Genomic DNA, 25105 nt, shown 5'->3' with positions numbered 1-25105 from the left:
AAACTTCAGTCAGAGACAGCAATACCAACTAAAACTAGAGATAGTCAGATGGAATGAGGCAAGCCCAAGAGCCTAAGGAACAGTAACCAAGGCTAATAGACATTATCAGAACCCAGTTCTCCCACTAGAGCCAGTCCTAGATATCACATTATCTGGAAAAGCAATATTCTGATTTAAAATCCCCTCTCAGGAATTTTGGAAGGAAAAAAAAAACTCCCTTAAAGAAACACAGGAGACCAGAGTTAAACATAGAAGCCCTTAGAGAGGAAACTCAAAAATCCCTTAGAGAAATACAGGAAAGCAGAAACAAAGAGATGAAGTAATTGATCAAAACCATGAATGATATAAAAATGGAAATAAAAACAATATAGAAATTACAAGCAGAAACAACCCTGGAGACAGAAAATCTAGGAAAGATACAAGAATCATAGATACAAGCATAACCAACAAAATAGAAGAGATGAACAAGAGAATCTCAGGAGCAGAAGATACCATAGATAACACTGACACAGTAGTCAAGTAAAATGCAAAACGCAAAATGCAAAATGCAAAAAAATTCCTAAAATAAAACATAGAGGAAATCCAGGACACAATGAGGAAAGAAAACCTAAGAATACTAGGTGTGGAATAGAGCGAAGTTTTCCAACTTAAAGGGCCAGTAAATATCTTCAAAATATTATAGAAGAAAACTTCCCTAACCTAAAGAAAGAGATGCCCACAAACATACAAGAAGCCTACAAAACTCCAAAATGATTGGACTAGAAAAGAAATTTCTCTGATCACATAAAATCAAAACAACAAATGTACAAAACAAAGAAAATGATAAGAAAAAAATCAAGAAACATATAAAAGAAGATCTATCAGAATTACACCAGACTTCTGAACAGAAACATGAAAGCTAGAAGATTCTGGGCAGATGTCATACAAACCTTAAGAGAACACAAATGCCAGCACAGTCTACAATATCCAGGAAAACTCTCAATTACCATAAATGGAGAAACTAAGATGTTCCATAGCAAAAATAAAATTAAACAGCATTGTTTTACAAAGGATAATATATAGAAAACTCAAACACAGAAAAGGAAATGCACCCTAGAAAATGTGAGAAATTAATCTTCTTCAAAGAAACCTAAAAGAAGATGGCCACAGACATATAATTATATCTAACAACAGAAATAACAGAAAACAATAATCACTATTCTTTAATATCATTAAAAAACAAAGCACTTAATTGCTCAATAAAAAAGACATAGACTAACAGTCTGGACACTTAAAGAGGACCCAGAATTTTGCTGCATACAGGAAACACACCTCGGTGACAAAGAAAAAAGATACTACCTCAGAGAAAAGTGCTGGAAAGTAATTCTCTAAACAAATTGTCCCAAGAAACAAGTTGGAGTACCCATTCTAAAAGCAAATAAAATCGACTTTCAATTAAATGTTATTAAAAAGATAAGGAAGGCACTTCATAAACATCAAAGGAAAAAGTCTACCAAGATGAACTCTCAATTCTGAACACCTACGCTTCAAATGAAGGACAACTATAATAACAAAAGAAACTACTAAAACTCAAAATATACGTTACTCCACACCTTGATAGTGGGAGACTTCAACAGCCCATTCTCATCAGTGTGCAAATCATAGAAACAAAAAATAAACAAAGATATAATGAAACTAACAGAAGCTATGTACCAAATGTATTTAATAGATAGATATCTAAAAACAAAAGGACTTACCTCCTCCTCAGCACATCACGGTACCTTTTCCAAAACTGATCACATAATCCATGACAAAAGAGGAGTCAACAGATACAAGAAGATTGAAATAAACCCATGGATTTTATCAGATCACCATGGACTACAACTGGTGGTAAAATAACAGAAAGCCACAATACATATAGAAGCTGGACAGTGTTCTACTCAATATTAACTTGGTCAAAGAAAAAATAAAAAATGAAGTTAAAGGCTCTTTTGAATTTAATGAAAATGAAGACAAAACATACCAAAACTTTGGGATACAATGAAAGCAGTGCTTAAAGGAAATATCAGAGTTCTGAGTACCTCCAAAAAGAAACTCAAGAGAGAATACACTAATAGCTTTTCTCCACACCTGAAGGGTATAAAACAAAAAGAATCAAATAAACCCAAAACGAGTGGATGGCAGGAAACAAACTCCAGTCTGAAATCGATCAAGTAGAAAGAAAACATACTAGACCAAGAATCAACAAAATCAGGAATTGGTTTTTTTTGTTTTTGTTTTTGTTTTTTTTCGAGAAAATCATCAAGGTAGATAAACCCTTAGCTACACTAATAAGAGGGCACAGAGACAGTACCCACATTAACAAAATCAAAAATGAAAAAGGATAGTTAACAAAGGAAAATTGAGGAAATTCAAAAATATATCAGATATTACTACAAAAGCCTATGCTCAAAAAAATTGTTAAAATGTGGAGACAATAAACAATTTTAGAGACATAAAAATGTTAAATCAGGATCAGATAAACCATCTAAACAGGCCAACAGTCCCTAAAGAAATAGAAGCAGTCTTTTAAATCATCCCCACCAAAAAAAGTCCAATGCCCAGATGGTTTTAGTGCAGAATTCTATCAGACCATCAAAGAAGACCTAATTCCAAAACTCTTCAAACTACTGTACAAAATGGAAATGAAAGAAACCTTGCCCAATTCATTCTTTGAAACCACAGTTACACTTATAGCTAAACAACACAAACCCTACAAAGAAAGAGAACTTTAGACAAATTTCCCTCAGGAATATCAATGCAATAATACTCAATAAAATTCTTGCCCCAGCCAACCACTGAACTGAGAACAGGGTCCTTATTGGAGGAGTTAGAGAAAGGATTGAAAGAGATGAAGGGGTTTGCAACCCAATAAGAAGAACAATACCAAGCAACCAGATATCCCAGGGACTAAACCACCATCTAAGAACACACATGGAGATACCCACTCTGCTGCATAAGTAGCAGTGGATGACCTTGTTGGGCATCAATTTGAGAAACCCTTGATCCTTCAAAAGTTGGATGTCCCAGTGTAGGGGAATGTCAAGGTGGTGAGGTGGGAAGGGGTAGATAGGAAATAGAAAACCCTCATAGAAATAGGGGGAGGGGGAATGGGATAGGGAGTTTATGGTCATGAAACCAGGAAAGAGGATAACATTTGAAATGCAAATTTAAATAATAGTCAATAAAATTAATCTTGCAAACCAAATTCAAGAACATATCAAAATGATCATTTACCGTGACCAAGAGGTCTTGATCCCAGGGATGCAGGGATGGTTTGATATATGGAAATATATTAATATAATCCACTATATAAACAGCTCAAAGGGAAAAAAAAAGAAAATCACGTGATCTTCTCATTAGACACTGAGAAAGCCTTTGAAAATATTCAACACCCCTTCATGATAAATAAAAGTCTTGGAAAGACCATGAATTCAAGGCACATATTTAAATATAGTAAAAGCAATATACAGCAAGCCAGGAGCCAACATCAAACTAAGCAGGGAGAAACTAGAAGCAATACCTCTAAAATCAAGGCTGAGAAAAGGACTACTCTCTCTACTTATTCTATATAGTACTTGATGTCTTAACCAGGAAAATTAGACAACAAAAATGATCAAAGTATATAATTTAGAAAGGAAGCAGTCAAAATATCAAAACTTGCAGATAATATGATAGTATACATAATGACCCAAAAATACAACTACAGGATTCCTGCTACTGACAAAAAAACCAAACAAACAAAAAAAACAAAAACAAAACTTCTGTATAGTGGCTGGTTATAAAAATAACTCAAACAAATCAGTAGCCTTTGTCTACATAAAGGATAAATAGGCTGAGACAGAAATTAGGCTACCAACATCCTTCACGATAGTCACAGATCATATAAAATACATTGCAGTGACAATAACAAAGTAAGGGATAGATCTGTATGACAAGAATTTCAAATTTCTGATGAAAGAAATCGAAGAAGACCTCAGAAGATGGAAAGATCTCTGAAATTCTTGGACTACCAGGATTAATGTAGTAAAATAGGCCATCCTGCCTAAAGAAATCTGCAGATTCAATGCAATTCCAACTCAGTTAGAAAGGGCAATGTGCAAATTCATTTGGAATAACAAGAAAGAAAGAAAGAAAGAAAGAAAGAAAGAGAGAGAGAGAGAGAGAGAGAGAGAGAGAGAGAAAGAAAGAGAGAAAGGAAAAGTAAAGAAAAGAAAAGAAAAGAAAAGAAAAGAAAAGAAAACTGTTCTCAACAGTAAAATAACTTCTGGGGGAATCACCATCCCTGACCGCAAGCTGTATTACAGAGCAATCACGTTAAGACCTGTATAGTAGTGCTACAGAGACAGGCAGGTAGATCAATGGAATAGTACTGAAGACTCAGAAATGAACCCAAACGCCTATAGTCACTTAATATTTGACAAAGGAGCTAAAACCATGTAATTGAAAACACACAGCAGTTTTCACAAATAGAACTGATTCAACTAGAGATCAGAATGTCGAAGAATGAAAATTGGCACATTCTAATCTGCTTATACAAACCTCAAGTTCAAGTGGATCAATTATTGCAACATTCTAATAGAAGAGAAAGTGATATTAGAGCCTCAAATACCTAGGCACAGGGGAAAATGCCCTGAACAGAACATCAATGGCTTTTACTCTAAGATCCAGAATATACAAATAGAAAAACAAAAAATTGCAAATTTTCTATAAGGCATAGGAGACTGTGAATAGGACAAAATGGGAACAAAATGACAGATTGGGAAAAACTCTTTAGCAATCCTACATCCGATTGATGGCTGTTATACAAAGAAAACAAAATATCAGATGCCAGAGAACCAAATAATCCTATTAAAAAAAATGGGGCACTTAGCTTAACAAAGCATTCTCAACAGAGTAATATCAAATGCCAGAGAAGCACCTTAGGAAATGTTCAACATCCTTAGTCATCATGGAAATGCAAATCAAAACTACCCTGATATTCTACCTCACACCAGTCAGAATGGCTAAGGTCAAAAACTTGGGTAACAGCAGATGCTGGTGAGGGTGTGGAGAAAGCAGAACACTCCTCCATAGTAGGTGGGATTGGAAGCTGGCACAACCACTTTGGAAATCTGTCTGGCGGCTACTCACAAAACTGGACATAGTACTACCTGAGGATTCAGCTATATCACTCCTCAGCATTTACCTAAAAGTTGCCCCAACATATATCAAGGGCACATGCTCCACTATGTTCATAGCAGCCCTATTTATAATAGCCAGAAACTAGAAGGAACCCACACGTCCTTCAACAGAAGAATGGATACAGAAAGTATGGCATATTTACAAAATGCAGTATGACATAACTATTAAAAATGATTAAGAGAAATTCTTAGCTAAATGGATGGAACTAGTAAATATCATCCTGAATGAGGTAACCAAGTCACAAAAGAACACTAATGGTATGCCCTCACTGATAAGTAGATATTAGCCCAAAAGCTCAGAATACCCAAGAAATAATTCACAGACCATTCAAAAATAAGGAAGAAGATCAAAATGTTGATGCTTCATTTCTTCCTAGAATGGGAAGCAAAACACTCATGGGAGGAAACACAGGAAGAAAACTGGAACAGGGACAGAAGGAAAGGTCATTCAGACTGTCCAAGCTGTGGATTCATAGCATATGCAGCCACCAAACCTAGTCACTATTCCTGACACCAAGAAGGGCTTGCTGACAGGAGCTTGAAAAGGATGTATTCTGAGAGGTTCTGACAGAGCTTTACTGATACAGATGAGGATCCTTGAACCTAAATATCGGACTTAGCACAGGAACCCCAATGGAGGAGTTAGAGAAAGGACTGAAGGAGCTGAAAGGTTTTGCAACCCCAAAGGAAAGAAAACAATTACAGCCAACCTGACTCCCCAGAGCTCCCAGGTACTAAACCATCAACCAAAGAGATAACATCAAGGGACCCATGGCTCCAACTGTACAAATAACAGGGGATTACAATTGTCTGACATCAAGAAGAGGAGAAGCCCTTGGTCCTGGGAATGGTCTTTTCCCCAGTGTTGGGTAATGCTAGTGTTTTAAGGTGGAATGGGTGGGTGGGAGTGGGAGTATCTTCATAGACGTAGGGGTAGGCAGAATTGGGATAGGAAGGGATAAAGTGGATAACATTTGAAATGTAAATACAGAAAATGGTCAATATTCTTAGCTTTCAGAGAAATGCAAATAAAAACAATCCTGATATTCTACCTTATTCCTGTCAGAATAGCCAAGATTGAAACATCAGGTGCCAGCAGATGCTGGCAAGAACATGGACAAATAGGAACACTCCTCCATTTCTGGTGGGATTACAAGATGGTACAACCACTGTAGAATCAGTCTGGTGGTTCCTCAGAATATTGGACTTAGCAATAATTGAAGACCCAGCTATACCATATAAAAAGGACACATGCTCCACTATGTTCAGAGCAGCCTTATTTTAATAGTCAGAAGCTGTAAAGAACCCAAATGTCCTTCAATATAGGAATGGATACAGAAAATGTGGTACATTTACAGAATGGAGTTCTACTCAGCTATTAATAACAATGACTACATGAAATTCTTAGGCAAAGCGATGTATTTAGAAAATATCCTGAGTGAGGTAATCCAGTCACAAAAGAACATACATGGTATGTGCTCACTGATTAGTGGATGTTAACCAAAATGCTTGGAACACCCAACAATTAATTCACAGACCCTATGAAGCTCAAGTAATAGGAAAAACAAACTGTGAATGCTCCAGTCCTTCTTAGAATGGTTAACAAATACTCAGGGGAGGATATATAGGGACAAAGAGTGAAGAAGAGACTGAAGGAAAGATCATCCAGGGACTGCTCCACATGCGGATTCATCCCATATGGATCGACCGAACTCAATCACTATTGCTGATGTCAAGAAGGGCTTGCTGACAGGAGGCTGATATGGATGTCTCCTGAGACAGTCTGCCAAAGCCTTACTGATACCGATGAGGATGCTTGCAGCTAACCAGGGGACTGAGCACTGGGACCCCAATAGAGGAGTTAGAGAAAGGACTGAAGGAGTTGAAGGGGTTTGCAACACCAGAGGAAGAACAATATCAACCAACCCAACACCCCAGAGCTCCTGGGGACTAAACCACTAACCAAAGAGTACCCATGGCTCCAACCTCATATGTATCAGAGGATGACATTCTCTGGCATCAATAAGAGGAAAATCCCTTAGTCCTGTTAAGGTTCATTTCCCCAGTGTAAGGGAATAACAGGGTGTTGATGTGGAAGTGGGTGTGAGGGAGTGGGGACATCCTCATAGGAGCGGGGGTAGGGGAAAGCAGGGATGAGAGATGTGGAAAGAGGATAACATTTGAAATGGAAATACATTAAATATCCAAAAAAATGTCACAAGGTATAAAAGGTTTTGTACAGATGGAAAATTAAACCAATGCTGCTACAGATATTGTATATTAATATTTCAGAGAACTAGAAAAAGTGAAATATATAGAAACAGAGCAACAAATTGTTGATGGTACATTCAGGAGGATGGTAAATTCTGCTGAAATAATCAAGAACTGTCATACAGAAATACTATACCAAAATACAACAAAATAGTATAACCCTTCATGTTAAAACCCTTGGAAAGGTGAGAAATTCAAGGCTCAGCCTCTAAGACCAAGAATTGATAAATGCAAATTTATGATACTACATAGTGCCTATAAAGAATAGGAACATGTCAATAGGACAAACTGGCAATCTACAGATATGGCAAAAAAATCTTCACTAACTCCACATCCAATAGAGGGCTAATATCAAAATTATATAAAGAACTCAAGAAGCTAAACACTGAAAAAACAAATGATTCAATAAAAAATAGGGTATAGAATTAAACAGAGAAATCACAACAGAGGAATTTTGAATGGCTCAAATACTTTAAAAAGGTATTCAAAGTCCTTAGTGATCAGAGAAATGCAAATTAAAACAACGCTGATATTCCACCTTACACTCATCAGAATGGCTAAGATCAAAACATCAGGTCATAACACTTGTTGTCAAGGATGTGGAGAATTCCTCCACTCTTGGTGGAATTGCAAACTGGTACAACCACTCTGGAAATCATTTTGGATGTTCCTCAGAAAATTGGATATATATCTACCTGAAGATCCAGCAATACCAGTATTGGGAATATACCCAAAAGGTATATACCCACTATGTGTATATACCCACTGTGTTCCACTATGTTCTTAGTGGCCTTATTTGTGATAGAGCTGGAAACAACTCAGATGTCCCACAATGGAGTAATGGATTCAGAAATTGTTGTTCATTAACATAATGGAATACTATTCAGCTATTATGAAAGAGGACATCATAAGTTTTACAGAAAAATTGATGGAATTAGAAAATATCACACTCAGTGAAGTATCTCAGACACAAAAGGACATGCATGCTATATATTAGCTTATAAGTGGATATTAGCCCCAAAATACAGAATACTCAGATAACAACCCACAGGACTCCATGTTAAGAAGCAGAAGGATGCAAGTGAGGATTTCTCAATCCTACTTGTGAGGGAGAAGAAAGCAACCCGAGGGTGGGGTGGGGGGTTAGTGGAAGAAGAAGGGAGGAGCCTGGGGACAGGGGAGAGGGAGGGTAAGGTGGAACATGATCAGTTGTTCTGGGGGACAGGACTGAAGCCCTGAGGGCCAACAGAGACAATAGAATGCACAACCTTGGGTGTATGCTCTAGAATGTACCAGAGACCTAGGAGATGAGGGACTCTTAAGACTCAAAGGCAGGGACTTTGCATGAACTTCTCTACTATGGGGAAAGTCCACCTATAGTGGAAAGATTGATGGGGTTGCCATCACACAGCAAAAAGCTTTGACTCAAAATTGTTTCTGCCTGAAGGAACCCCAGGGAGAAAAATAGAGAAGAGATAATAGCTTTTAAAACAATTATTTATTTCCTGAAAATTTGATACCATATTCAATAGATTTTGATCATGCCCATTCATTTTCTTGTCTCCTTCCAATTCCTTCTGCCCCATGTGCACATTTCTCTAGCAACTTGAGAGCATTTTAGAAATTACATTTCATGCAGAAAGCCAATTAGCATTATACTTTTGCAAGTGATTGTGGAGCAATTCATTGGTAGACACCCATGGCTATGCTCCCAAGGAAAGGTGTCTGTCCTTCCCTAATTATCCATGAATTGCCATTACCTAGGTTTGATGACACTAGAGCACTTCCTTCATACATGGTATAAATTTAACTGTCATGCTTATAGGCAGATGTTGTATAGGCAGTGAAGGTGCTGTGAATTCATTTGTGCGAAGCTTATTGCAGACACAGAATATAGACTTTCATAATATTTCTTCATAGTATTTTGTTTTTGCACTCTTGAACTCACCAAAACAACTGTTTTCCATGTTACAGGTTTTCTTCACTGTGAACGCTAAGTAAAAGAAGAAAATAATTGATTTATCAATTCCACAAATGTTCATGCTACGGCTTGACCATGGACATATTTGCTGATCTGATCATATCAGTGAACATATTTCTTTGTCTTTCTATTTTCTCTTCTTAAAATATACATAGATGTAGAATTGTTGGATTGAATAGAAACTCATTTAAATGAACTACATCCCCAAAAGTGTGACTAGCATTCGATGAAGTATACGAACTTTTTCTTTCCTTTTCATTTTTGTGTTGTCTTCTTCCTTTTTTGGTAATATCTGTAACTCAATTTTATGCCTATATCCTTGATGACAAATGATATTAATATGTCTAGTGTCTCTTTATTTTGTTCATAAAATTCAGCTCAAAACAGACTATATTTTAGAATATCTAAGGCTTGAAATTACAAAGCTCAGTAGCTTTAGTTTTATCCTATTTTTTTTTCTAATAAGACACCAAGAAGAAGTAGAGAAAACAAAGTGGAACTACAATAAACTAAAGCTTCTGTTCAAGAACTGAAGTAGTCTTAAAAACAAAGAGTCTAATGATTGTGAGAAAAGTATTTCCAGAAACATTATTCATAAGGGTGCTATATTTCAAATACTTAAACAAAGATACTAAATTGTGAAAATGAGTAACATAATTAAACAAAATTGTAAATTGTAGATATTTATCAGTTGGTAAGGTCTTTGTTTTGCTTGCAAGATACTCTGGGTTACAGCCACTTAGAGCATACCGTAAATCCACTGTCTATATCATGCAGCACGAATGCAGATTGAGGACACTCAGAAGTCATCCTTGCCTACATGGTAAATTCCAGGAAATCCTAGAGTGCATGAAACTTATTTCAATTTTATTTTATTCTACTTTGTCAATGAAATGAAGAGACATTTTTATTTCAAAGGAATGGAAAATTTTTCTTGATTGAAAATTCCATATACCCTATTTAAAAATATAAACAAGGAGGTAAATTAGGTATCAAATATGCACAAAATATTTGCTTGAGTTTTTCTTATATTTTGTCAGTGATGCTTTTAAGTACATATGCACCCTGTCCTTTCTGTAAACAGTGTTTTAATTTCCCCAAAGTTTTATGAATCCAATATACTTTGTGCTGAGTTTATGAGATTTTCAGGAAACGTAAAGAAAAGTTGCTGACACCACAGTCTGGTGATATTTGTGGTGTGTTGACAGTATAATTCACTCATTTAGGGACTAGCAGGTGGCTGCCTGCTGTTCCCCCCTCCTGTCAAAGGATGTGTGGTGACTTAAAGTCTTGTTGATATAGCGACTTCAGGTGTAGCTGTAGATCTATTTGTCCCCGGCCTCTGGTTCTCTGGATTCTCTGTATATTATCCACTCCATTCATGTTTCATTTAGTTTTGTAATATTTGCTCTTCCAATGCAGTAAATTGAAATATTCTCTTTCTAGAGTTTGAGCGTTTGACTCATTTAATTATAGACAATTCAACTGATCAGGGATGGTATATAGATACCCTGAATCCAGACTTTATAAGAAATTCATCTTTCATTTGTATTACTAATATAATGATTAGCTATTTTAAGCTTTTCATTTAATATATTTTTATTTTTTCCATTATTAAAGTGTCCTGCATTAATCAATATGTTACTTTAAGTGTGAAACATCACCAGTGTAGAAGAGTTTGGTAGTCTCCAAACGGAATTAGACACCTTAAATGGCAAGATGTACAGTGTAAAATGAAAAATTAGATAATTACACAAAATAATTTCTTTTAAAACAAGACCATGTTTTACAGAATTCTGAGGGATTTGGGCTTTTTGTTTGTTTGTTTGTTTGTTTGTTTGTTTGCTTTAACTGTAAATGGTTGTAGGAAGCACCTACACCCTAGGACACTTTATTAAGACCTTATTGCTGAAGTAGTTAGACACCGATTGACTATAAATGTTTTCTGGACCTTATCCCTGGTTACTCTACAGAGCCCTCCCAAGTTGTTGGAACTTAGGACACCTCTGAAGAGTGGGAAGAACAGTCCCTCCTAAGTGCTTCCAGAGGTAAAGTGGGCTTCAACGGGCTCTCAGGTTAGCTTACAGGGGTCAGGAGTGTGGGCTTAAGCCAGGGCCCTAGGGGCAATTTTCCTGAGATGAGTCAAGCCCAGCTCCTCCTGACCTTTCCAGAATAATGGGTGGGTGGGGAACAGCACTGTAGGGGGCAAGCCTAAGCATCTCTTCTGCAGAAGTCATGCTGGGCTGGAGCAGCCAGCACCAAGCTTGGAAACAGAAAGTCTTCAGGAGTGACCGCAGCAGGTGAGAAGACTGAAACTTCACTTGAAGCAGCCATGTACATGCAGGACAAGGCAGGGTGTTTCAAGGACAAACTACCCAGGCCTGAGTTTTGGGCTCCCAGTTCTTTAGAATGAGGGAACACAGAGAGTGCAGTTAGGTGTTTCCTTAACCAAGCCCACTCTGCTCCTACGGCTAACTCTCCCACCTGAGCATGCAAAGACTAACCTGGACACCTTAGCTTTTCTTACAAGACACTTGCTAGAGGGCTGCTGGGGATTGCAGGGGGGTGGGAGGTAACTCTGGTGGTTGCATGTAATCTATGCAGCCACAAGTGAGTGCAGGTGGTCAAGGACTTAGGGGCTACCATAATACAAGCACACAGCCAGACAAATGAGCAGTGTGACTAGGAAAATGGTGGCTGTGAGCTGCAGCTGTAGCAGCACTGCTGACAGCACAGCATTGACCACTACCGAGCAGGACACAATGAAGAGGCCTGTAATGCTGCTGCCATGCTTCATGATGGCTGACAAGAGCAGTCCATTTACTGCCTGGTTCAGCACCACCAGCACTGCCCATCCAGAGAGATCCTCTAGGAAGCCTGGGCCCGGGCCACTGCCAGCATACAGTCCAAGGTTCAGGATCACCCCAAAAGTGTAGAGGAAGAGGTTCTGAAGAGCCAAGGGTCACCCCTGTCGTTTCATGATCAATTCTGTGTATAAGGAGGACAAGCCGGAGATGAGGCAGTATAGGATGAGGAGCACAAGTCCCAGTGGAGTGATATGCAAGGGCATGGGACGAGGTCCAGATGCTGATGGGGTCCTCAGAAGGCTGTTCCCAGGTTCCGGAAAGCCACCCGAGGCATAGCAGGCTCCTGCAGCCAGCAGCAGCAGCAGCAGCAGCAGCAGCAGCAGCAGCGCCAACCCCTGGTGCGCAGAGAGGCAATGTCCAATGCAGAGGCAGTACAACAGAGCTGTGTTTCCAATCTTGAGATTGCTCAGCACTTGATAGGTGCTGGAGTCCATGTAGCGCTGCAGATAAATCTCCAGGTTGTTGTTGGCACCATAGAGCAGAGCTGATAGTGTGAAAGGTTCGGCCTGGCGCCAAGGTGGCGTGCCCTGGGGCCATGTTTTCCAGCCTTCCAGGAGGGAGAAGGCACACAACAGGAGTTTGGACAGTTCAGGGAGTAACACAGCTGAGGGGGGCCGGAAGGGCACTTGTCCAACCACGTGGCACAGTGCTAAGAATGTCACATGGGCACCATACATGGCAGTGGACAGGAACCGCATCAGGGTCCAGCGAGCCTGTTTTGGTCGGGCTAGGCCTGGCATAACCCCATCTTCTACACTCATGGCGCTCATCAGATCCTGGGTGTCCTGGGTAGCTAGCAAGGGACAGAGGGACTGGGACACAGTTGTAGGAAATTGAGTATAGAACTGTGGTACATTACCAGAGAGAATACCGAGGATCAGAGACAGCTGCACATTCCAGTTAGGTCTTGAAGAGGGGGTTCATGACCCATAGTTTTGGGGTCTGTCCCATGGAACTAGGGAGGGAAGGAGTGTAGGGTGCAGGCTGACAATGCATTGTCCTCTCTCTGCAGGAAGAAAGGCAGGGAAGAAAGAGGCAGGAGGGGTGGGGTTAGCACATGAACAATAAAAAAGGGAGCCAGGCAGAGTGGCTGTGACAGGAAGGTCTCTACCTGCAAGCCCAACATGCTCATCCTGCCTTCTCCAAAGGCTCTAGTCAGGCCCCTTTCGTAGTGACCTAAAGTAGTTCTTCAGTGTCTTCTCCACGTTGGGTACAGCGTATGCCTGAGCCGCGTAGATGCCAATGCAAGTGCCCACTGCATAGCCCAATACTGCAGATGCCCTCAGTTTGGCCACCATGTATCCTGCCAGGAATCCCTTGAAGAACAGGGTGGACAAGAGCGAGTCATCCTGGCCTACGCCATGGTTGACTTCATTTTCCACATGCTGCTGTAGGCACTCCAGCTGATTCTTGAGAAATGTCAGGTCCTTAAGCTTGGGCAGAGAATCCTTGTTATCCTCCATCTTCCCCTTTCGAATTTAGGGATTGGTATATTCATACTATTCACAAACAAGTGTGTTCATCATTTTGACGCTGCAATTCACTGGAAATATCCACACACTCCATATTCAAAACTATGAAATCTAGTTACCTAGGAATTATAAAAGAGAACTTATAATGACTTAAAGCATACCATTTTATATAGGCACAGCTGCAATCATTGCTATCCTGGTCCATATATAAATTTGGACTACAGAATGCACATATTTCAAGGTATAAAAACATGCCTCCTTTCTTTTCTTTGCCAAAGCTTACTTTTCACAAATTTTATGGCATCAATTTATGTTCACTACGATAAGGCAATTTCTTCCTAATTCTAGCTTTTATTGAAAAAAAATGTTTTAGACGTGATATCATAATTAAAAGTGAAAAGATGATCAATGTTGGAATTCTTAGTTTTTTTTAAATTGTAAAACATAATACAATATGATTTATAAATGTGTATGATTAAAAGAAGCCTAGGGTCAAGCAGTGGGGGCACACATCATTAATCTCACTACACAGGAGGCAGAGACTGGTGCAACTCTGTGAGTTCGAGGACAGCCTGGTCTACACCTTGAGTTTGAGGACAGTCAGGACTATCCAGAGAAACACTCTCTTAAAAAAAGTAAACAAAGAAAGAAACAAAACATACCACAAATATTTAAAATATTTAAAAATATTCATGTTATATACTATAAATGTTGAATTTAACTCTGGTTGAGATTATTCTAATGGAAAATTGTACCATCTTAACACCATAATAAATGTCCCGTAGTATAAAAATCAAATTTAATATTACAATTATAATAATTTCCTTGAAAAGATAGGTCATGTCAACAAATATTTAGCCAGGGGCACCTAAAGGGAAATATGTAAGTTCCATCACAATCTATGGTACATTCAGTCATTTTCTAAATAGGGCAATGTATGCTTTATTCCATTCATATTGGATTATTATGAAGATTTTATCATGGATGCATGAGAAAGGAAGATGAACAACCCCAGCATTTTCTGTATTTCAACACAATTTCATTTTTTTTGCCCTAGGAATTCCTTTAAAATAAAGCAGATAAAATTGTTTATTATTCAAAAACAATAAAGAGTAATAAAATTTATAACAAAAATTGAAATTAGAGTATTATTCCATAAAGGACCTTGAGCTTTTGTTAAAATTACCGATCAGAAGATATTTCTGTTTGTTGAGCTTTTTATGGTAAGCACACTATCCGTAACTTTTCTATAGTTTATATTTGTAGTTTAAAATCTAAGAAATTAGTGGAAATCTAAACTTTGATTTAGAATGTCCTTTAACTTTGAAGCACATTCCCATTATTCTAATGAGAATAGATTCATATTAATATTCTAGTCCATTTCAATCCCTGTAATGAGCCTAAAATAGCTGCCAGCTTGTAGTTCTGGAATGAATGATAGTTAAATGTAACACAAAGTGTATTTCCACATTTTGTATTGTTCAAATGATTCCATCTCAAATGCAGTATGATTCTTTTCAAAGATGACTATTTCTATTTAATCTTTTACCCAATTTTAATTAGAATTTCATTTTGTTCCTGACTGTTTAATAAATATTTGGGGAGATGGGTATAGTGTTCTTAATTATACTTCAGACTGAAGAAAATTAATTCTTTTGGACCTAAAGTCATCTAGATAATCGATTTTTGGTGAAACTGGAAATAGGACAGATAGTTTTCCTCTCCATTCATTTTAATTCCTCTATGTTTCAATTCAATCAGACTAGATCAGAGGACATTGCTGAAATATCAATTTTGGAGGAGTATTGGACATTATCCAGATGATAATGGATGGCTGATCTTTTCTATCAAGGTATTTTCATATTGATTTCTCAACATGAAGAATTTTTTAATTTTATTTATTGAAAAATAAAAGTCCCATTATAATTTATTATTTATATCTAAATAATTTGTAATTGTCTATTAATATTTGACTCATGTAATCAAACATAAAATATTGGCATGTCACTCCAAATAATAATTAAAATGTCAGAGGCAGAGGGTAAACTCGTTTTTTTTTTTTTTTGAGCCAGGGACTGAACCCAGGGCCTTGCACTTGCTAGGCAGGCACTCTACCACTGAGCTAAATCCCCAACCCCAAAGGGGTTGTATTTTCAAACACATTTCAAGTTATATAACATATTCTGTGTTTGAATTATTGACTGATGAGAACAGCATTCATATTAACTATTCCAAGATCTCAATAATTACAAAGTGATGTCCTATGAGAAGATTTTTCTATACCTCATCTTATAATACAACTATATGAATAACTTAAAAATTAAAACATAGTATGATAATAGTGTCATGCCATGAATCTTTTTAGTTGTAAGAAGTATTGCAAGGTATAATTTGAGGCATTAGGTAATATATTATAATATAAAAAATGACAAGGTCAAATAAGAATATTAGCTGAAAGTATTGACTTCTATGTACGTTTAATTATACTTAACCTATTTCTGCTATTGAAGCATATTACCACAGAAATTGTAATTTTTGACAATATACTTCATAAAATTAGAAAATTGTTTTTGGTGTGTGTACTTCAAATGGTCTCCTCACATTTTCAATTTTCCTTGAGAATTATATGAAAGTCCAAGAAATATAATGAAGAAGTTATTGTAAATATGATATATGTTTTTAATTCTGAGCTCCTATAACAGTACATTACTCTCTGAGTAGCTCAGGAGAACAGAATTTTTACTCAAAAATCTGGAGAAGAAGCCCAAGTTCTAGGAACTAACAGGCTTGTATCTATTAGAAGGACTTGACCACTTCTAAAATTGTGTCTTGAATGGAAAATTTCTAAGAAGTACGTTCACAGTTATACAACAAAGAGTAATCCCTTTTGTTAAATTTCCTTTTCTGAAGTGCTTGTTAATCAGTTCGTGAGGATGGGTCTTTTGTGACATACATCTCGTATTAGTGATTTTTCTCCAAAATGATGGCAAGCAAGATTCAACATTTTGACATTTGGTAGAAAGAAAAATATTGAAAATGTAGCAAATATAATCATGTGTGAACTGAATATTGAACTTTGTTCTGGATAATTTGTGTCAATGTCACACAATGATAGACAATTCTGGAAAGAGAGAATTTAACAAAAACACCTGCATAAAATCGACATATAGTCAAAACTGTAGAGTATTATTTTCATTAATGATTGAAGTAGGAGATGAATCCAATGATGGCTCATGCTATCCTTTATTGTGTGGTCTTGTTTCATTTGAAGAAGCCAGCTGTGCAAAACCTGAAGTGGTCAGTAAGAAAACTCTCTCTATGATCTTTGCAATAAGTTCCAAAGCCAGCTGCCATCCTTGAATACTGCCCTGACTTCAGTTTCTCGTAGACTGTGACCGGGGCAGATAAAGTAAAAATAAATCATTCTTATTAATTTTTTATGATATTTTATCACAATATGGAAAACGAGTATAGTATTCTACTGATAAATATATGATAGTGTTGAGATTATGACTCTAGGACTGGGTATGGGTGAAAATCCACCACTTTGGAAATAGGCAGGTAGGTATCTGAATTTCAGGACATAATCATTTACTTTGTAAATTTCAGTCATGCCAGGACTACATTGTGACACCATGAAACAGCAAGAGAAAGACAAGAGAAAGAACTCAAGTTCTTTCTTTTCTTTCCTTTTTTTCTTTTTTCTTTTCTTTTTTTTTTCTTTCTTTTTTTGTCATCTGTTATTAAAGTCATGGAAACTTGCCCTTCACGTATTACATTTTACAAAATTTAATCAACGAGGGGATATTGTGAATTTTCCAAAATGAAGTAGGATATTTCTCACTGGTATGACCATGCAATTCTCCCTAATCTTTTGTTAACATCGTAAATTAATATTCATCTGTGAAATATATTGCTTCTTCTTCCCCAGTGAAGCATAATTGCCATTACAGATACCTTTTATTTTGGGGGGGGGATACTATCCAAATAAGCTAGGTAATTGGTTTTTATAGGAAGAACAATGTCATGTCCTGGTTTTAAATGAAGACAGTTTGAGAGAACAATAGTAGAAATATTTTAAAACTAGTCTAGAAGCTGGATATAGGGCTAACCATTAATCAAAGAACTCAGAAGGCACATCTGTGAGTTTTTTCTTCCCTTTTTTCTTTCTATTTGATATTTTTTATGCTTCCATTTTTTTGTTAGATCTATTTCTTTACTGACATTTCAAATGTTCTACCCTTTTCTTGTTTCATGTCCATAAACCACCCAACCACTCCCCTGCCCCCCTTTGGTTATTTCCCCCACCCATCCCCTTTACTGTCCCCCAATATTCCCCTGCACAGGGGGTCCAACCTTGGCAGGACCAATGGCTTCCCCTTCCACTGGTGCCCCAACAAGGCTATTCTCTGCTACATATGTAGTTGGAACCCTGGGTCAGTCCATGTATAGTCTTTTGCTAGTGGTTTAGTCCCTGGAAGCTTGGTTGGCATTGCTGTTCTTATGGGGTTGCAAGTCCCTTCAGTTCTTTCAATCCTTCCTCTAGCTCTCCCAAAGGGAATTCTCTTCTCATTACAGTGGTTTGCTGCTAGCATTAACCACTCTATTTAAAATGATCTGGCTATATCTCTCAGGAGAGATCTATATCTAGTTACTTTCAGCATGCACTTTTTAGCTTCATCAATCTTATGTAGTTTTGGTGAACATACACATATGCCACATGTGGGGCAGGTTGTGAATTGCCATTCCTTCAGTCTTTGCTCCAAAGTTTGCCTCCATATACCCACCAATGGGTATTTCCCCCCTTTTAAGAAGGAGTGAAAGCATCTGCATTTTGATCATCCTTCTTCTTGAGCTTCCTGTACTCTGTGGATTGCATCTTGGATAATTCGAACTTTTGGGCTAATATCCACTTATCAATGAGTTCAGACCAAAGTGTTTCTTTGTGATTGGTTGCATCACTCAGGATAATATTTTTTACTACATTCCATTTGCCTATGAAATTCATGAAGTCATTGTTCTTGATAGCTAAGCAGTAGTCCATTGTGTAGATGTACCAAAGTTTTTGAATCCATTCCTCTGTTGAAGGGCATCTGGGTACTTTCCAGCTTCTGGATATTATAAATCTGCAATGAACATAGTAGAATATGTGTCTTTGTTGTATGTTGGAGAATAGTTTGGGTATATGCCCAGGAGAGGTATAGCTGGGTCCTCAATTAGTAGAATGTCCAATTTTCTGAGAAACCTCCAGACTGATTTCCAGAGTGGTTGTACCAGTTTGTAATCCCAGCAGCAATAGAGGAATGTTCCTCTTTCTCCACATCCTCGCCAGCATCTGCTGTCACCTGAGATTTTTATCATAGCCATTCTGACTGGTGTGAGGTATAATCTCAGGGTTGTTTTATTTGCATTTCCCTGATGAACATAGAAGTTGAACATTTTTTAGGTGCTTTTTGGCTGTTCGACATTCTTCAACAAAGAATGTTTTGTTTAGCTCTGTACTCCATTTTTTTTTAATAGGGTTATTTGGCTCTCTGGAGTCTAACTTCTTGAGTTCATTGAATACTTGCATATTAGTCTTCTATCAGACGTAGGATTGGTAAAGATCTTTTCCTAATCTGTTGGTTGCAATTTTGCTGTAATGACAGTTTCTTTTGACTTACAGGAGCTTTGCAGTTTTATGAGGTATCATTTGTCAATTCTTGATCTGGACCTGGGCTCTTTTTGGTTGGCAGACTTTTAATAACTGCTTCTACTTCTTTAAAAGTTATAGGGTTGTTTACATGGTTCATTTGTCCCTGATTTAACTTCAGTCCATAGTATCTGTCTAGAAAATTGTCCATTTCTTCCAGATTTTCCTATTTCGTTCAATGTAGGTTTTTGTAGTAGGATCTGATTTTTTGAATTTCGTCAGATTCTGTTGTCTCTCTTTCATTTCTGATTTTGTTAAGTTTTACCAACTCTCTGTGACTTCTGGTTAGTATGGCTAAGTGTTTATCTATCTTGTTGATATTCTCAAAGAACCAGCTCCTGTTTTTGTTGATTCTTTATATAATCCTTTTCTTTTCTACTTGGTTGATTTCAGCCCTGAGTTTATTTTCTGCCTTCTACTCCACTTGTGTTTATTTCTTTTTGTTCTAGATCTTTTAGGTGTGATGTCAAGCTGCTGACATATGCTCTCTCCTGTTTCTTTCTGCAGTAACTCACAGCTATGAATTTTCCTCTTAGCACAACTTTCATTGTGGCCCATATATTTGGGTATGTTGTATTTTCAGTTTCATTAAATTCTAAGAAATCTTTAATTTCTTTCCTTATTTCTTCCTTGACCAAGTTGTAATTGAGTAGAGCATTGCTCAACTTCATTGTATATGTGGGCTTTCTATCATTTTTGTTGTTGTTGAAAACCAGTCTTAGTCCTTGGTGATCTGATAGGCTGCATGGGATTATTTCTATCTTTCTGTATCTGTTGAGTCCTGTTTTGTGATCGACTATAAAGTCAATTTTGCAGAAGGTACCATAAATTGCTGAAAGAAGGTATATCCTTTGGTTTTAGGGTGGAATGTTCTATAAATATCTGTTAAATCCATTTGTTCATAACTTCTGTTAGTTTCTCTATGTTTCTGCTTAATTTCTGCTTCCATGATCTGTTCATTGATGGGAGTGGGGTGTTGCAAACTACAATCATGTTGGCACTGGGGAAAATTTGCTGAACAAAACAACAGTTGCTTATGCTTTAATATCAAAAATCTACAAATGGAACCCCATAAAATTGCAAAGTTTCTGAAAGGTAATGGACACTGTCATTAGGACAAAACAGCAAGGAACAGACTGGGAAAATATCATTACAAATCCGAAATCTGGTAGACGGCTAATATTAAAAATATACAAAGAACTCAAGAAGGTGGACTCCAGAGACTCAAATAATCCTATTAAAAATGGAGTACACAACAAAACTAAGAATTCTCAGCTGAAGAATGTGAAAAGGATGAGAAGAACCTAAAGCAATGCTCAACATCCTTAGTCAACAGGGAAATGCAAATCAAAGCATCATTGAGATTCCACCTCACACCAGTCTGAATGGCTAATGACAACAGATGCTGGTGAGAATGTGAAGAAAAAGGAAAACTCCTCCATTTTTGTGGGATTGCAAACTGATACAATTGCTCTGGAAATCAGTCTGGAGGTTCGTCAGTAAATTGGTCATTGTAGTACATGAGGACCTAGCTATAGCTCTCTTGGGCATATATCCAAAAGATGCTCCAATATATAACAAAGACTCATGCTCCATTGTGTTCATAGCAGCCTTATTTATAATATCCAGAAGCTAGAAATATCCCAGATGCCTTTCAACAGAGTAATGGATATAGAAAATGTGGTACATCTACACAATGGAGTACTATTCCGCTACCAAAAATAATGACTTCGTGAAATTCATAGGCAAGTGGATCATCCTGAGTAAGGATATGCACTCACTGATGAGTACATATTAGCCCAAGAGCTCTAATTGCCCAAGGTACAATCCACCAACTTCAAGAAGCTCAAGAAGAAGGATGACCAAAGTGCTGACTCTTTACTCCTTCTTAAAAGGGGGAACACAAACATTCATAGGAGGGGATATGGAGGCCAAATTTGGAGCAGAGACTGAATGAATGGCCATTCAGAGCCTGCCCCACAGGTGACCCATGTATATACAGCCACCAAATCTAGATAAGATTGATGAAGCTAAGAACTGCTTACTGAAAAGAACTGAATATAGCTGTCTCCTGAGAGACATAGCCAGATTATGTCAAATACAGTGTAAATGCTAGCAGCAAACCATTGAATTGAGAAAGGGACTCCCCCGGTTGGAGGAATTAAAGAAAGGATTGAAAGAGCTGAAGGGGCATGTAACCCAATAAGAATGCCAAACAACTAGAGCTCCCAGGGTCTAAACCACTACCCAACGACTTAAACATGAACTGATCCATGGCTCCAGCTGCGTATGTTGTAAAGGATGACCTTGTTGGGTACCAATGAAAGACCTTGGTCCAGCCAAGGTTGGACACAGAGTATAGGGGGAATGTCGGAGGGTCGAAGGAGGGGTGGATGGGGAGGGCAACCCCCTTATAGAAGAAGGAGAGGGGATGGGATAGGGGTCTTATGTCTGGGAAACTAGGAAAGGGAATAACATTTAAAATGTAAATAAAAAAATATTCATTAAAAGGAAAAATAAATGTCTCCCAACCAAAAAGAGCCAAGGACCAGATGGGTTTAGTGCAGAATTCTTTCAGACCTTCAGAAACGGCCTTATACCAATAATGTCCAAACTATTTCACAAAATAGAAACAGATAGAGTACTACCAAATTTCTGCCATGAAGCCACAATTATGCTTATAACTAAACCACACAAAGACTCAAAGAAAACTTCAGACCAATTTCCCTTATGAATTGATGCAAAAATATTCAATAAAATTCTTGCAAACTGAATTCCAAGAGCAGATCAAAATGATCATCCTTCATGAACAAGTAGGCTTCATCCCAGGGAGGCAGAAATGGTTCAATATATAGGAATCCATCAAGGTAATCCATTATATAAAGGAACTCAAAGGGGGAAAAAACATGATCATTTCATTAGATGCCGAGGAATTACTTTACCAAATTCAATACCCCTTCATGATAAAAGTCCTGGAAAGTCAAGAATTCAAGGCCCATAAACATAGTAAAAATCAAAAATAGAGCAAACCACTAACTATAATTAAACTAAATGCAGAGAAACTGGAAGCAATTTCACTAAAACCAGGGATTAGACAAGGCTGCCCACCCTCTCCCTACTTAGTCAATATAGTATTCGAAGCCAGAGGAATTGGAAAGGAAGAAGTCAAAATATCACTATTTGCAGATGATATGATAATACACTTAAGAGATTCCAAATATTCCACCAGAGAACTCCTACAGCTGATAAACCGCTGAAAAACAACTTCAGCAAAGTTCCTGGGTATAAAATTAACTCAAATCACTAGCCTTCTGCTATTCAAAGGATAAACAGGTTGCGAAAGAAATTAGGGAAATGACACCCTTTACAGTTGTCCCAAATAATATAAAATACTTCCATGTTACTCTAACCAAGCAAGTGAAATATCTGTATGACAAGAACTTCAAGTCTGAGAAGATAGAAATTGAAGAAAATCTGAGAAGATGGAAAGACCTCTCATGCTCATGGACTGGCAGGGTCAATGTAGTAAAAATGAGAATTTTGCCAAAATCAATGTACAGATTCAATGCAATCCCCATCAAAAATCCTAATCCATTCTTCATAAAGTAAGAAAGATCAATTTGCAATTTACTTAGACTAGCAAAAACTCAGGATAGCGAAAGCTATCCTCAACAATAAAAGAGCTTCTGGGGAAATCCATCCCTGACCTCAAGCAGTATTACAGAGCAATAGTGAAAAAAAATTGTATGATATTGGTGCAGAGACAGGCAGGTACATCCTTGGAAAGACCCAGAAATGAACCCACGCACCTACGGTCACTTGTTCTTTGACAAAGGAGCTAAAAACATCCAGTGGAGAAAAGATAGCATTTTCAACAAATGGTGTTGCTTCAACTGACCATCAGCATGTTGAAGTTGCCCTAGACAGTGCATACAGAGAACTTACTTATCTTCACAAAGCCAGTGCTGCTGACAACAGTGAGGTACAGGAAGCTGTTCTGAGGTATGTTATGAAATATAAAGAACATTCTGGGCCACTGGAGAAGGCCCAGGAAGAAGCCCATCTGCAACAAGAGGCATTATCATTTCAGTTGGGAGAACATAGGTTAGTGCTGCAATGTGCAGAGCAAGCAGCTGCCAGAAAAGAGGATTACTTATCTTACCCGATCAGTGAACTTCAGCAGAGACTCCAAGAAGCAGAGAATCGAAACCAAGAACTGAATCAAAGTGTTTCATCAACATGAAGACCACTGCTTCGACAGAAAATTTACAAGCAACTCTAGGATCCCAGATTTCATAGTGGGAGACACTTAAGAACAATCTTTCTTATAAGCTTGTTAAATCACAGACCTTGATAGCTGTAGCAGTAGAAAGAGAACATGCAGCTACAGAAGACCTCCTGGCCAACAAAATTCAGATGTCTTCAGTGGAATCACAGAAGGCATTATTGTGACAGGAAAAGAGTAGACTTCAGGATCAGCTGAAGGATTACAAGCTGTTTTCTGTCTCTATTCCTCCCATCATGTCAAGCTCCAATTCTACAAATGGAGTAGATATGGCAGGACTGCAATCATCCTTCCTGTCTCAAGATGAGTCTTATGACTATCCATTTGGGACACATCATCTAGTGGAAGTAATCTTTATGAAGCTGTAAAGATGGGAACCAGATGGAACATTTATTGAAAATCTGTAGTCTCAGTTAAAGCTGAGAGAAGGAGAAATTAGTTATGTACAGTTAGAAATTAGTAACCTAGAAACAGTAGCTCTCTAATGTCTAAAGAGATAGTTAAATTAACAAATCAGAATGATGACTTAGAGGAGAAAGTGAAAGCGATTCCCAAGCTTCAAACTCAGCTGCGAGATTTTGATCAAAGATACAACACTATTCTGCAGATGTATGAAGCAAAAGTAGAAGAAACATAGAAACATCGCTTGGATCTTGAAAATGTAAAAAATATGTATAAAACGAAAATAGATGAACTTCTAAAACAAAGGCACAGGTAACTTGTGAAGTTTGTATTTCCATCAACTATATGTAAATGCTTAAAATATAAATGAAGACTTAATTAAATTTTTTACAAAATTAGAAAATGGGATTTGCTGTAGATTATACAAACATTTAAAAATTATTTTATAGTATATAGTAATATTAGTAAAGATAGGAAAGGAGATTAATGTTTTTGCATTATTATGGATATATAATTGTATTGTGTATATAATTGTGGATTGTATCTATTTCCTTTGTGTTTGTACATATTGAGAGATTTACAGATTAATGTTCATATTGAAATTTTGAAATCTCTCACACAGAAATCTTAAAACAATCTCAATAACAAAACATAAAAGAAATAAGGGTATATTAAAATTGGGGATTTTGGGGTTGGGGATTTAGCTCAGTGGTAGAGCACTTGCCTAGCAAGCGCAAGGCCCTGGGTTCGGTCCCCAGCTCAAAAAAAAAAAAAAGTTAAAAAAATTGGGAATTTTACAATTTTTCCTCGAACCTTCAACAAACCAAACCAAAAAAAAAAAAAAAAAAAGCAAAGTGTAGTGTAGAATAACTTTAAGATATATTTTTCCCTCTTCCAAATGCTTCTTTGTTTAAAAGTTAAAATATATGTGGCT

General features: G+C 37.3%; 2 protein-coding genes across 2 annotated transcripts; both read right to left on the bottom strand.

The window, feature by feature from the left end:
- Positions 1-12085: 12085 nt before the first annotated feature.
- Positions 12086-13081, bottom strand: LOC116911788 (probable UDP-sugar transporter protein SLC35A4). The gene is given in 1 exon segment (XM_032915783.1): positions 12086-13081. A coding segment is annotated over 1 exon segment (996 nt).
- Positions 13082-13471: 390 nt separating this feature from the next.
- LOC116910885 (SLC35A4 upstream open reading frame protein-like) lies at positions 13472-13783 on the bottom strand. The gene has a single exon (XM_032914657.1). It carries the CDS (start codon positions 13781-13783, stop codon positions 13472-13474), a length of 312 nt encoding a protein of 103 aa, XP_032770548.1.
- Positions 13784-25105: the final 11322 nt, after the last annotated feature.

Source organism: Rattus rattus, chromosome 10, assembly GCF_011064425.1.
Source record: "Rattus rattus isolate New Zealand chromosome 10, Rrattus_CSIRO_v1, whole genome shotgun sequence".
NCBI lineage: Eukaryota > Metazoa > Chordata > Mammalia > Rodentia > Muridae > Rattus > Rattus rattus.
This window is presented reverse-complemented; position numbering and strand designations above follow the sequence as displayed.

Bases quoted from the DNA above. Each gene is read 5' to 3' on its own strand.
- LOC116910885 (XM_032914657.1), bottom strand. From the start codon at position 13,783: ATGGAGGATAACAAGGATTCTCTGCCCAAGCTTAAGGACCTGACATTT.